The 13701-nt window shown below is 41.6% G+C and overlaps 1 protein-coding gene across 1 annotated transcript in view; it reads right to left on the reverse strand.

Annotated features, from left to right (window-relative positions):
• LOC107705409 (uncharacterized) overlaps nt 1-13701 on the reverse strand; it is a 47074-nt gene that overhangs the window by 14666 nt on the left and 18707 nt on the right. The window contains exons 2-6 of the mRNA XM_016508685.1: nt 7416-7516; nt 7149-7278; nt 1045-1094; nt 563-671; nt 16-174 (exon numbers count right to left, since the gene is read on the reverse strand). Coding sequence (XP_016364171.1) covers nt 16-174; nt 563-671; nt 1045-1094; nt 7149-7278; nt 7416-7433 — 466 coding nt within the window. The 5' untranslated portion in view covers nt 7434-7516. The remainder of the gene's footprint in view (nt 1-15; nt 175-562; nt 672-1044; nt 1095-7148; nt 7279-7415; nt 7517-13701) is intronic.

Here is a 13701-nt window from a genome sequence, read left to right on the forward strand (position 1 = left end):
GTTGTATTATGGTACCAAGGAGGGAGTCGAGTCTTTGGGTGGTGGAGTTTGGCGGGTGTAACTCATGGTAAATGGCAGACAGCAGCCTCTCTCTCTCCTCCAGACTGGACACTTGAAGGATTTCGAGGGTGTTGAGATCAATAGAAGCGATGTGAGATCCACTGAACTCTGCCTCTGTAAAGTTTGATCCACCCAAAGCCACAACATTATTATTAACATCTCTTCAAACCGTTGCTTATGATAAATAACACTAATGGATCTCTAAAATAGCTCTTTATTGGTTTGAATATGTTACAAATAGGCCTTGCAAATCATTAGCTGGAAATGGTAAAAGTCTCTATGGTGTTGTATTAGCTAGTAAATGTTGCTTTTCCTCTTGATGATGCATGGAAATACATTTCAAGCTGATGCAATAACTTAAAAGTGCAAATGAGAAAGTAATACATAATCTGAACAGTTATTGGTTTGCGGCTATGCATTTGTCTCTTAGAATGTTTGGTGAATTTAAACATTTAAAAAGGGTGGGAATATGACTAAAACAAATGTGCAAAATGTACTTTACCTCGAATGAAGGGCAGGCATTTCTGTAGACCAATATTACTAAACCACTGGCAAACCTCCTCTGTGTTCAGCTCTGCTAAAGTTTTGGCTCTGTACCCATTAGAATCCCACTAAATACAGACAGATACAGTCAAACATACAAATGAAGTTCTCTACATGCATGCATGTATACACATAACTTGAAATACATTTTCATGAACATACCCCTGCACATTCACAGAGAATTAATGCAATGAAAGATGTGTCCACACAAAAAAGACCAATTTAGGACATTCCACCCTTTTAACCATGGAGAATTTTCTGCACTCCTATGAAAGATTCAGCATGAGTGTACTTGTGTATACCCATGCTCTGAGGCATCTTACATAATGTGAATGAACAAAACTGCATTATCATCAAAACCAAAACTACTTGAGAAACTGAAGTAGAAAATAAAAAAGAGAATATTTTTCACAGTCTTACACACACAAAATTGTGCCTTACCTTCACTACACTTTTTCCAGTATGGTCCTTGGACTGAGGAATGTACGATGCTGGGAAGAGGAAAAATAACAGGTCTAGCTGGTGGACCATCTTAGGAATCCTATTCACCAGCAAAGCTTGGTACTGGTTAAGCTATTTAAAGGGGTCATATGATGTTGCTAAAAAGAAAATTATTTTGTGTATTTGGTGTAATGAAATGTGTTTATGCGGTTTAAGGTTAAAAAAACACATTATTTTCCACGTACTGTACATTATTGTTTCTCCTCTATGCCCCGCCTTTCTGAAACGTGGCGATTTTTACAAAGCTCATCGGTCTGAAAATCGAGGTGTGCTCTGATTGGCCAGCTATCCAGTGCATTGTGATTGGCCGAATGCCTCAAGCGTGTGACGGAAATGTTTTACGCCCCTTACCATATTGTGATGCTGTGTCCCAGAGCGACGAGACAAAACCAATAAAACCCATTATAAACGAGGCATTTGTTGCATCTAGTGGGGACGTAATTACAGATTATAATGACTTATACTGTCTTTTTACGCATTGCGTTGCATCGCGCAGATCATCAGTGGAATGATGATCTGAATGGGTGCCACATTCTCCCCCCCAGGATGAAACAACCCATGGTTGTTAGGAGAAAAGGTCTTTTTTTGTTGTAGTTCCGGAGTTGTCGATGTTGGGCTTTTCTGATACTCTCTTTAACTTGAGATTGCAGTTGTTGTATGTGAGAGACTACGTCATAGGAGGTGGTGTCAGGAGTGAGATTTGGACCGTGCAGTATTTTATCCATTGGCCCTTTCAGTTTCCTTCCAAGCTGCAGTTCTGCTGGAGTTACTCCAGTGGTTTCCTGGATGAGTTAATGGTGAATCTCATCTATGGTAAGAACTGGTCCCATTTTTTGTGGTTGTCGTCCACATATGACGCAATCATATTTTTGAGAGTTCTATTCACACGTTCCGTCATGTTTGTCTGAGGGTGATATGCTGTGGTTAACTTCGGTGTCACTCTCCATTTTTCACATACTTCTCTGAACACAGATGAGACAAACTGGGTGCCTCTATCAGAAAGAATGAAGTCTGGAACTCCCCAACGAGTTAAGATTTATTTTCTGAGAATTGTTGCAATACTTTGAGCGGTGGCATGACACATGGGGAAAAACTCAACGTGAGTAATAATCAACGAAAACCAGCAAGTACTCATTTTGCTGTGTACTCCGGGGTAGTGGACCCATAATATCAACTCCCAGCATTTCGGTTGGTTTAGTGGTGGTAATTGATTGGAGTTTCCCCGCAGGTTTCTGGTTATCATGCCGAAGGGTTTGGCATTTCACACATTCCCTGACAAGATGTTTTACGTCCGTCCACATCCCTGGCCAAAACGTTACTTCCTGGAGCCGCTTATAGGTCTTATAAATTCCTCTATGGCCACTCAGGGGATGTGAATGATAGTGCTGCAGGAGAGTTGGCCGGAGACTGCTGGGAACATACACTCTATAGTGTATTTGATCATTCTTCAGGTGAGTTTTATGATACAACTTGTCCTCTACCACTTCATATTGGTCCATCTGAGGGCTTTGTTCTTCTGCCACTGCTTGTAATAACTTTGTTATTTCACAGTCTTTATGCTGTTCCTCCCACAGGACAATATCTGTCACTGGAAGCTCTGGGTGTTGGTCCATCTTTTGCTTGGTGTAAATTGCTGTGATGGGAGAATTTGCTGTGATTGATGACCTGGACAAAGCATCAGGGGCGACGTTTAATTTCCCTTTACGGTATTCAATGACGCAGTTGAATTTTTGCAGTCTCAGGACCCATCGGATGAGGCGGATGTTGGTTTTAGTGGATCCCATGACCCATTGCAGGGCGGAATGATCTGTGACAACCGTGAAAAGTTTGTATTCAAGGTAGTGTTGCCACTTTTCTAAGGCCCATATAACTGCCAGACACTCTTTTTCTGTTGCCGTGTAGTTGAAGCTTATGCAATAACCTCCTCCCTGCCTGGATCTTTCCTCTGTGTGAGAATGGCACCCAGTCCAGTGTCACTGACATCTGTATATACAATGAAAGGAACTTGAAGATCAGGGTGGCCGAGAATAGGAGGCGAGGTAAGGCATGCTTTTAACTGCGTCGACAATTTAAACACCTGTCCCTTTTTTTCAGGGAATTGAGGGGCTCAGCAATTTTAGAAAAATTTGGCACAAACCGGTGGTACCAACTGGCTAATCCCAAGAACCTCTGAACTTCCTTCAAGGTGTTGGGAGCAGGAAAGGCACGAATGGCCTCAACTTTACTTGGATCGGCTGTGATGCCCTTAATGCTCACCGTTAAGGCTCACTGATTTCTGGAAGAAAAAACTTGCACTTTTCCAAGTTAATAGTCAAACCGGTAATTTCCAGCCTGTGGAGAACGGTTTTCAGATCACAGATGTGCTGGGCCACTGAGGGAGAATAAATAATGATGTCGTCAATATAGACAATGCATATTTTCGTTCTTAGCTCCCCCAGGACTCTCCATCAGCCTCTGGAAGGTCGCAGGTGCGTTTTTTAACCCAAAAGGCATAAAATTGAAGTGATATAGACCTGCAGACACGATAAAAGCAGTCTTGGCTTTACTATCAGGGTCCATTATCACTTGCCAATATCCGCTGTTGAGGTCTATGGTAGAGAAAATGGATACCCCGGAGAGGGATTCTAGGATCTCCGTGATGTTTGGGAGAGGGTAAGCGTCATTTTCTGTAGTTGGATTGACTTTACGGTAGTCCACACAGAACCTTAACTTTCCATTTTTCTTTGGAACCAGAACTACCGGTGAGGCCCAAGCAGAATGTGATGGCTGCACAATTCCCTCTTGCAACATTACCTCCAATTGTTCCTCCATTGCTTGTTGTTTGACAGGGGATAACCGATATGGCCGTTGTTTGATAGGAACCTGGCAGGTGGTATAGATATGATGTTGCAGAACATTCGTTCGCCCAGTTTGGTGAGTACATACTCGTGGGTTGCGTAGTTGTCGCTTTCCATCCATGGGTAGATGTGCTTTACTTACAGCGTCTCTAATTAATGTTGCATCGTCCACATTGTCAAAGTGTAACATGGTCAAGGAGGGTTGGGGAGGAGGAACAGCACTTAACAAGGTCAAGTTTAGTTTACTTTTGCTGGTTCTTTTCCCTTCCTTCATTGTTGGTGAGGTAAACAGTGGTTCACTGGCATTTCCAGGTTGAAATGGATGTTCTTCAGCAGGGTCAGACTCTAAATAATATTTTTGTTCACTGACATTAATTTGCAGGCCACTGAAAAAGATGAAGTCCAAACCCAGGATGATGGCATAAGCTAGAGCTTGAGAGGGAAGGACAACAGCAGGTACTGTAATGGCTTTATCGTGCAGATGAATATTAATGTTTATCCATCCTAGAGGACTCTCAGCTTTGTCATTAGCCAGGTAAAGAGGACCACAGGACCAAGGTTGAAGCTGAACAGATGTTGCAATTTGCTTCATGAGACTCTTGTGAATTAACGTGTAGCTTGCTCCAGTATCCACAATCGCTTTCCCCGACCAGGATCCAATGCTAATTGGAACTACTAATTGTTGTGGTATGGTCATGAATACATTCGATCTTGAAGGGGTTGAAATCTGAGTTTCTACTTGTGCCTGGGGTATTTCAGAGGCTGCTACATTGTTATTGGATGGTCATCCTCCTGACTTTGCAGAGTGATGAGAATACTTTCCATGGGTGAAATGTTGTTGACCAGAAGACTGCTGGGAAGGTGGATGTACAAACATTGGGCAGTTGCCTGGAGGATGTGGTCCATTACATCTCCAACACTGAACAGGCGGTTTCTCAGCAGATCGGTTAGATACATGTTTTTGTGAATTGGGTTGTTGTTTAAAGCCCACACGACCTTCATACCGAAGCTGTTCTTCATGATCTTTTTCCAGTTGGTGTCCGAGTCTAACCAGATCTTCGACAGTATTAACACGACTGCGCAGCTGGCTTGCAAGGTAAGGCTTGATATTTTTTAAGATCATTTTGACAATCTCGTTTTTATGTTAACGTGGCTTTCCATCTTTTACACAGTGCTCGATAAGTGAATGCAAAGTCTCTTACTGATTCTGTCTCCCCTTGAACTCTAGTGCGGACACGTTCAGTCAGCTCGTCCTCATAGTCCTCAGACAAAAAAGCAGAGAGGAACGCAGTCTCAAACTCCTTCCAAGTGTTTATATTGGAGCAATTTACTTCCCACCAGTCACGTGCAGTGCCATGCAACACTGTGCAGAAGGTAGCCAGGAGATCTGCATCTGTCAAAGGATGTAGGGCTAGAAAATCTTGACACTTGGTCAAGTACAACAGGGGGTCAACATCATCGTTAGGCCGCCCAAACGTGGGAAATGTTAATTTAATGTGGTCACTTTTGACCAGAGGCATTGGTAGAGGAGTTGAAACAGTCTCTATTGGGGGTGTACTAGAAACTGGAGTTGTTTTTTCTGTTTGCCCTTCAGCCTTTTCGTCATTGAACACTTGGAGATCATTTCGCAGCTCAGCTACACAAGTACGACATTTGTGAATTTGTGTTTCACATTGCTGAAGATTTGTGGTTACATGATCAAGGCTACCCTGAATTGTGCGTTGGATAGCTTTGATATCCTGTTGTACCTCCACCTGCAGCTGTTCCAACTTATCCCGGACTACAGAGGTGAAGGATAGTTCAATTTTTTAAATTTCCTTTGCGATCATCAGTTGCACAGCCTTAATTAATTGGTCGGCCTCGGCTGCCTCTTGATGTTTAGCTGCAGTCATTAAGGTGACAACCTGTTGATTGTTGGTCTCCACCTTAGCTGCAAGATCGGTGATCTGGTGCTCATGGTGAGAAGATGAGGCCTTGAATACCTGGGTAAGCTCATTTACAGTTTTCTCCTGTCTTTTCATGAATTCCATCAGATTGTCCCAGTTACCTTGCACATTAGCATTAAATTGTTGAATTCCCTTCCCAGGGGTTGAAAGGATGCCAGGCAGATCATGCTGAGCCAATGAAGGAGATGTAACATCCATAGATGTACAAATTTGCATGCGGTCATCTTGTGGGGCCCAAGTGAGAGGTTGCACTGGGGTGCTGCCTCCAAGAGCAGGGGAGAGCATCTGCACCTGGGTTCCAGAATAGGTGAAACTGTGTGGAGTGGAAATGTTATACATGGTTGGGTCACGTGGAGGAAGTCCTGAAAGAGTCTGAGTTTGGACAGGAGGTGGCCAAATTGGAGTGGAAATACTAGGGACATCAGGTGCATCAATATCCACATAGGTGGAAGGTGGGGAAGGGGAAGTGGCCATGTCTTGTAATGTGTGGGAATATTTGAAATGTTGGGAATAAAATAAAAAATGAAAGAAATTCAAGATCTGTGTGTGTGTGTTTGGGGCAACAGGGGCAAAATACAATACAAAACAAAAACAAAACAATAAACAGTTCTTTACTCGACTCTCAGACCGAAAGCCTAAGGGTGGCTAAGAGTGACTCGGGAACATCGGCGGCGTCAGCCGGTCTTGCTCCTTCCTTTTTGACAGCTCCCAGTCACTGATTTTGGGTGCGAAACTCCAGTTCAATCCCAGAATTGACAAAGAGGCATTCGCCAAGAGAAATGCCCGTTAGCAACAGGCTAAACAGGTAGCACCACCTCCTCTCCAACATCTCCGGAAACGCACACTCCGAAAGATCCACCCGCAAGGACTGCCTCCACAGGGAACGTAACACAGATTCTGGTCAGTCCAACCTCCTCCAGTCTCTAAACCTCGCCCTATATACATATACTCCTCCTCTTAATTGGTCCTCACCTCCAATCATAATGTATTTTAGTTGGAGGGCGGTGACAGAGAAAATCAAAGTAAACAAAGGGGCAGTACGGAAAATATCTGTAATGCCACAAACTTTAGGGATCTTTTCTATTCACGAACAGCTTGTAACACTCCAAAGAGAAAATAAAACTTGAAATCGCATCATATGAACCCTTTAACCAAGAAAGCTTTTCTGGTTACACTAGTTAAAATGTCTAGTGGGAAGCCTCTACACAGCCTTTGTAATTCAGGCAATGGGTCACAATATAAGTTCACATCACATCTTTACCAACAGTTATCCTTCTTTGGCGTGGGGATTCCTCATCTTCAAGGATCTCATCTCTTCCTTGACATGTGGAGTGAAAGGTATGACTTCTTGGCACCGTATCGCCCAAACTACAGGACCTAGTGGCTGGTTTCTGTGACAGGATGACAAACAAGAGCATTCATACTTGTAAAACCCTTTTAAATGATATATTCCATGTGAAATCTAGATTATGTTAATGGGTTATATTAAACAGGTACCATTTGTAAAGGTAATGCTGAGTGATTTTACCTTTTGGTGTGTTAACATGCTTATCTTACTGCTCAGCGGTAGTAGCCTCAACTCTTCCTTTAGCAACTCATGGCTGCAGGCATCCTTGTTGCTCAGGTCATCTAAATGAGTAAAACAACACATCACCAAGATGTCAGCACATTTAGCAGATGTCCTCTGAGCTGATGGGAAAGAACTTTTGGATCCAGAGAAGCCCTAACTCTATCTGGGTCATTGAGTCCATCTCTGGGAAACAAAACAAGTAGAACTTCAAGCTAACATGGGAAAAATTGGTCCCAAACTCAAGTCTGGACAAACCAGAGCTCCATATTTGGTGTATTGTGCTCTGTGGAACACACTTGAAAGCTTGGTTGGAATTTGTGTCAAATTAATAATGTCAGCCGGAAACAGCTACTTAATCTCTGTATGCTAGTGCTAATAATTGAGCTAATAATGTTGAGGACGGAATTAAAGTGTTTTCTTTTCACTATGATTGTTTTTACACGGGCTCTGTAGCATCAGTCATCCCTGATTTATCATGAGCCTTGTCTGCACACTCTGTAAATACATGGCAACACACAGCAAACCACACTGCGATACTGTGGGATGTTGCAAAACTAGGCTGAGAGTGAAAAGGACAAGCCAGGGACTGTCTGGCCAGTGGCATACTTTAGTGACCAGTGACATGCTATGTTTTCCCACAGACAGCAGACATTCTAACTTTCCCATAACCGCACTGCTTTCAGAATCCCCTCCCTTTCCTTCATAAAAAAAGCAGGAAAAACAAACAAGTGCTGGGAATTGACACACTGAAATGATGGTCTTAAGACCTGTTAAAAGTCCACTCTCTGATCCCTGTTGATTCTGCATAACAGGGAGCCGTATGTGTTGGGCATCAGTGCCAGGTTTGTACTGTACATTGCCTAAGGAATATTACTGACTTATATCAGTTCATTAGTTAAATATTAAGTGGAACATGGTGGAACGGTATATCATAGAGATCTGTTTTTTGGGCCTATAGATTCATCAGTTGTGCAATACATATTCTACACAACCAACACAAACTTAAAACATCACAGATAAACTGATCATTCACAACAATAACACCTCCCTCTCCGGATTTCCTTACTGGGAGACCTCAGACATTCGAGATATACAGTATAACTGGCAATAACTGGTCTGGCGCCATCATGCTGAGCACTGGAACCCCACGGGGCTGTTGTTGACTAATGACTCACGACTGTACTGCCAAACACAGTACAAACCGCATCATCAAGTTCAAGGATGACATCGCAGCAGTGGGCCTCATCAGCGACAACGATGAGTCAGAATGGAGCATCCAGTAGACTGCTGTGCAAACAACAATTTGTCTCTAAATGTTGATAAAACAAACTGACACTGCAATGACCACCTCCCATGGCACATCAATGGGTCTTCTGTAGAGACAGTTAGGATGGAGACGTTTCTGGGTCTGCACATCACATACCACCTCACTAGCCAAAAAAGCACAGCAGCATCTCTTTGTGCGGTGACTGAACAGGGCAAACATCCCCCCACCCATTCTCACCACATTCTACAGAGAAACAATTGTAAGCATACTAACAACATGGTTTGGAAATTGCAATGATTCAGACCTCTAGGCCCTGCAATGCCTTGTAAAAACAGCTGAGAGAATTATTGGAAGCTCACTCCCTCCCATATCAGACATTTGCCACAAACAGTGTGTGAACAGGACCTAGAGCATCACATAAGACCCCATCCGTCCCTCCAATGAACACTCTGACCCGTAAAAAGGCATACTAGATAGCCAACAGAGAGATTTGACAGACTTTGCAACAGTTTTTTTCCCTTAAAGCTCCTCAATGCCCTGACACTTACATAACATTGAATTAGCACATCTACAATGACACATTTTGACTATTTCAGCATCTATTTAATGTGGATAAGCAACAGCGGGTACACGTCAGCAGTGTGGATGCACTTCTCCATAACCAAAAAATGATGCTAGAAATGCAATATGTAAATTTGTTCTGCTGAAATATAAAGATGAGATCAGTTCATACCATTTTTACTAATACCAGTCCTTTGCAATACAATTTTATTATTATAATTTCTGCTACTGTTACCAGCGCATTATTTGCATAGTATTGTCAAGGTCCCATTTGCATATGTTGTTGTTGCGCAATTATTCATCATCTACATTATGACCAAAACACATACAACTTAATAGACTGCAATTTAATATCCTTTCCAAAAGCAATAATACTGTGACGGTTGTTGAGCAAGGCAAATAGGGCTGACTGCGTGAATAAGTAGTCATTCTTTGGCTAAAGTTAATTCAATTGTGGACAATGGTGGGAAATGAGTTTTCTTAACATAAAATTACCATGTAAACTCAACTCAAACATCTCTTTTGGTGGAAACTGAATTAGGCAAAGCCCAATAAAATTAGACATATCGACCTCAACTGAATCTCTTACAGTTAAATACTAACTAGCAATAGCATGCTAAATGCTAAACATTTTTTGTACTTTAAGTCATGCATGGTGATGACAGAAAGCACAACGAGGGGAAAATACAGTCAGAACTTAAGTACAATGAACAACCAGCAAAATCATTTTTCTGACTGCAATGAAAAATAAATTACAATGATTGTTGACTCAAGTCTTCACTGTCGTCTCTATAAGTTGCACTGCAAGCTTGTTAAAATGTATTTCATTTTATACTTTTGAAATGACAATAAATGTGACGACAAGCAAGAGGAAGGGAGCGTGACGTCCTTCTAGAGCAATTCAATTGTGAGATTAATTTGACCTTTAAACTGACATTCAGAATTGGTCCAACTTCCTTGACTAATTGTGTGAAACTGTCCAAAGTTTTTGTTTTTTTTTCCTGCAAAACTTGCACTTAAGTTAAGCTCTATCAACTACATCTATTCAGATCGTAATTATGAAAAAATGAAACAGTGTCTCAGCTTGTTTAGTTCCCAGACAGAGCCAAAATGATCAGGAGGCTTTTAAAAACTGGGCCACTTCACACGGTCTGTGTGGTGCAGTCGGCCCTCTGACAGCCTCTGGTCGTTCTAGACAGTGAACAGGAAGAGGATATGTGCAGAGACTGCCCCGAGACTGCAGGGAAAACTCAGTAAAGCCAAGGACTTAACACAGGTCAAGATCTGAGGGAACCAACATCGAGATCTCGCTGCAGGAGAATAACACGCATATGTGCTGCAGTCCAAAACATTCTCCACCCTGCAAACAGCCAGTAAATTGCAAAATGGATTAATGGAAAACCGCATGGCCGAGGGAGGTAGAGGTACAGATATTTGGAGGATCAGAGCGAGAGAGGCCTTTGGGATCGTGGGAAGTATCTAGGTCTTTCCGCCCTGCCAGCTGTTTCCACAGGGCCCCACTGTACTCTGGACCAGTGTGAAACACAGCACCAGAGAATACAGTTTCCTCTGAACCAAACTCACTGAACTTTCAGAAGAGTGAATTATGAAGAAACACATTTAAATGTTAATCGATTTAGGGCTGCACTGAAAATTGCACCTGTGTTGTCAGCATATGGTGTACCAATGGTGTAGTAAAACAACAACAACAACAGAAAAAAAGAATAACGAACATTGAGAAAGACTCATTCATAGAAGATCTGTGGCAACTTCTTCAAGATGTCTGGAACAACTGTGTCAAGGTTTCTAACTGGAATACAATGCTTGGGAACAGGTCACGTAAGCCCAGTATGGCTTCACGCTGGGGAATCTTGGGATAAATATATACAAAAGCCGCCCTTCGCAACAGCATAGACACCATTGTCCTAAACAGATTAGCCCTTGGTTACAGAACGTCGCCTCAGTAGGTGTCGTTTCTCTAGACCATACAATAAACACCTTAGCTTTTAGTAAGGAACAACAGCTCACTTCACTAAAGGTCTAAATATCTTTGCTGTGAGGAGTTGCTTTGTGCATGACGAGACCTGCACAGTGGCATGTCCACCCACACCCTCTGCCCTTTCTATAGAAAACCACACCTGGATGAGGACATGAGTAAAATCGTCAAAAAAATTAATGAGTCACAAGAGACAAGTTTTCAGCATTTCAGAAAAATATGGAGATGATGATTTCTCACTCATTGAAAAAAAACTGTGGTATCAAAGGTTAAATACAGTAATTGTTACCTATCAACCTTGAAATATATGTAGATGTATATGCACCATAATTTTTCTGTTGTTAGATTAAATTCTCAACAGTTTTAATTCCCTCTCTCTCTAATGATACAGCACACTCCACAAATACAGTGTACTTTAGTGTTCCATGAGTTTTTTTTATAAACATTAGACACACAACCCCATTTTTTGTTATGAGAACTATTAGATAAAGGTATTAGATATTAGAACTATTTGATAAAGTACTGTTTAATATATAAATATGCCTATTATCAAAACTACCTATTAAACACATCTAATTTTAAATTGATTGAACTCATTTCTTTATTTTAATTTGCAATAGTTTTTGTATTTTAAGTAATATTTAAAATAACTATATTTGCAAGCCCATAAAAATATCATATAGAGTTTAATATGACCTCTCAAGGCTGAAAATGAACATTTTCTGAAGGTTAATGTATACACCTACTTTCACTGAGGGAAAAAAAACAATTGGTTAAAGAGCAGGTCATATGGGTTTTTGAAAAATATCTCTTTTGCAGTTTATAACGTAACTATACTTAAATGAAAACAATCTGCAAAAAAGTGCATGATAAATAAAGATATTGTCTCTCAAAAGAGAGAGTCGATTCTGAATCGCCTTAACGAGTCGTCATATTTTCGAATCTTTTGCCTGTTACCGGTATACGTCACTGGGTAACAACTTTGCATAATCCCCGTCTGCCCGCCCGAACTTGCTTGGAATGAATCGTTTAGAAATCATTGGCAAATGACTCTAATATTAAATGTATATTCTGAGAAAATTACAATGTTTTCTGACCTTAGATGCATTTAAACATGTTGTAGGGGACTCAAACGCAATATTAGGACACTTTAAAATACCATATGACCTGCTCTTTAAGCTTTCTTGCCCTGTTTTGCACAATATTCATAAAAAATATTTGAATATTTGCCAAGCTACTACAATCTATCACACTTTGTTATCTGTTTTGCTTGAAACAACAGTTAACTATGCAAAATAGACTAATAAAATACTGACTGTTTATAGTAATAAAAAAGAATCACTATGTATAGTATACTATATATAAAAAAATGTTCATAGGTCCTCAAAAACTTGCATAGTTTCCAGGCACTGAAGACTACTGTGAAGACACAAACATCACAAATCAAAGCAGACTCACCCAGATTATGTTCAGTGAACTGCAGCAAACTGATTCCAGTATTGAGGCTTCCTGACAATGCAAACACAAGAGTGACTATTTCAGAATTTATCATGATTAAAGCAAAACTACTCTCCAGCCATGTTCAAACGTGCCAGTGGCTTCATCACATCGCTGAAGCCTCTTACTTTTTCGTGGGTATTCAGGAAGAGGGGGTACATGAAAGGTGCTACGCAGGAAGTGGATTGTAGACTTGTCTATGCTCTTCTTCTTGGCCATTTCTTCCTCTGGAGGCTCCACCTGTGGATGTTCTTCATCTTTGGTCTTATGATTACCTTCAGACTCCAAGTCTTGGTCTACATCTTCCTCGCTCTCTTGCTCTCCCATAGCAGCACTGCCAATACTGTCCACTCCTTCGCTTCCTGACGTTTGCTGTAGACTCTCTTCTTCTGAGTTTATGTCAAAGAACTGGTCATCATCTATTACGTCGGAAGGTGTCGGAGGTATGAGGTTAATGACTGGTGGAGTGAGAAGACCACCATCTCCAACATTAGTGCTGCCAGAACCGTACAGAAGAGAGTCAACAGTAGAGTCGTCCTCACTGTTCTGGATCACTCTAGTCTGAAGCGGTAAAGAGGAAAGTGGTGCGAGTTTCTTCTTCAGAGCTGCTCTTTGGCACATGGACACAGAACTAGCAGAACGGCCCATGGTGATCTGGTGAGGTGGACCATAGTGCTCAACTTCAGAAAGGCTAAATCCAGGGTTGTCTATTCCCAAATCTTCAACAACGATATGGACGTTCTCTTCATCCACAACAGCCTTGGGATTCTGTGGCTTTTCCTGATTGTACTCCAAGCGGTCGTTCTCACCCGTCTGGAAGCAGGAGCAACACAGGAACCTTTGTACAACACCGGTGGTGTTTTCTCGCCTGGAATGTCGGTTATCCACATGCTTTGCCATGTCCATCTCTACTTCCTCCCCAT

This window comes from Sinocyclocheilus rhinocerous, unplaced genomic scaffold (assembly GCF_001515625.1).
Source record: "Sinocyclocheilus rhinocerous isolate Xijiao unplaced genomic scaffold, SAMN03320098_v1.1 scaffold564, whole genome shotgun sequence".
Classification (NCBI taxonomy): Eukaryota; Metazoa; Chordata; class Actinopteri; order Cypriniformes; family Cyprinidae; genus Sinocyclocheilus; species Sinocyclocheilus rhinocerous.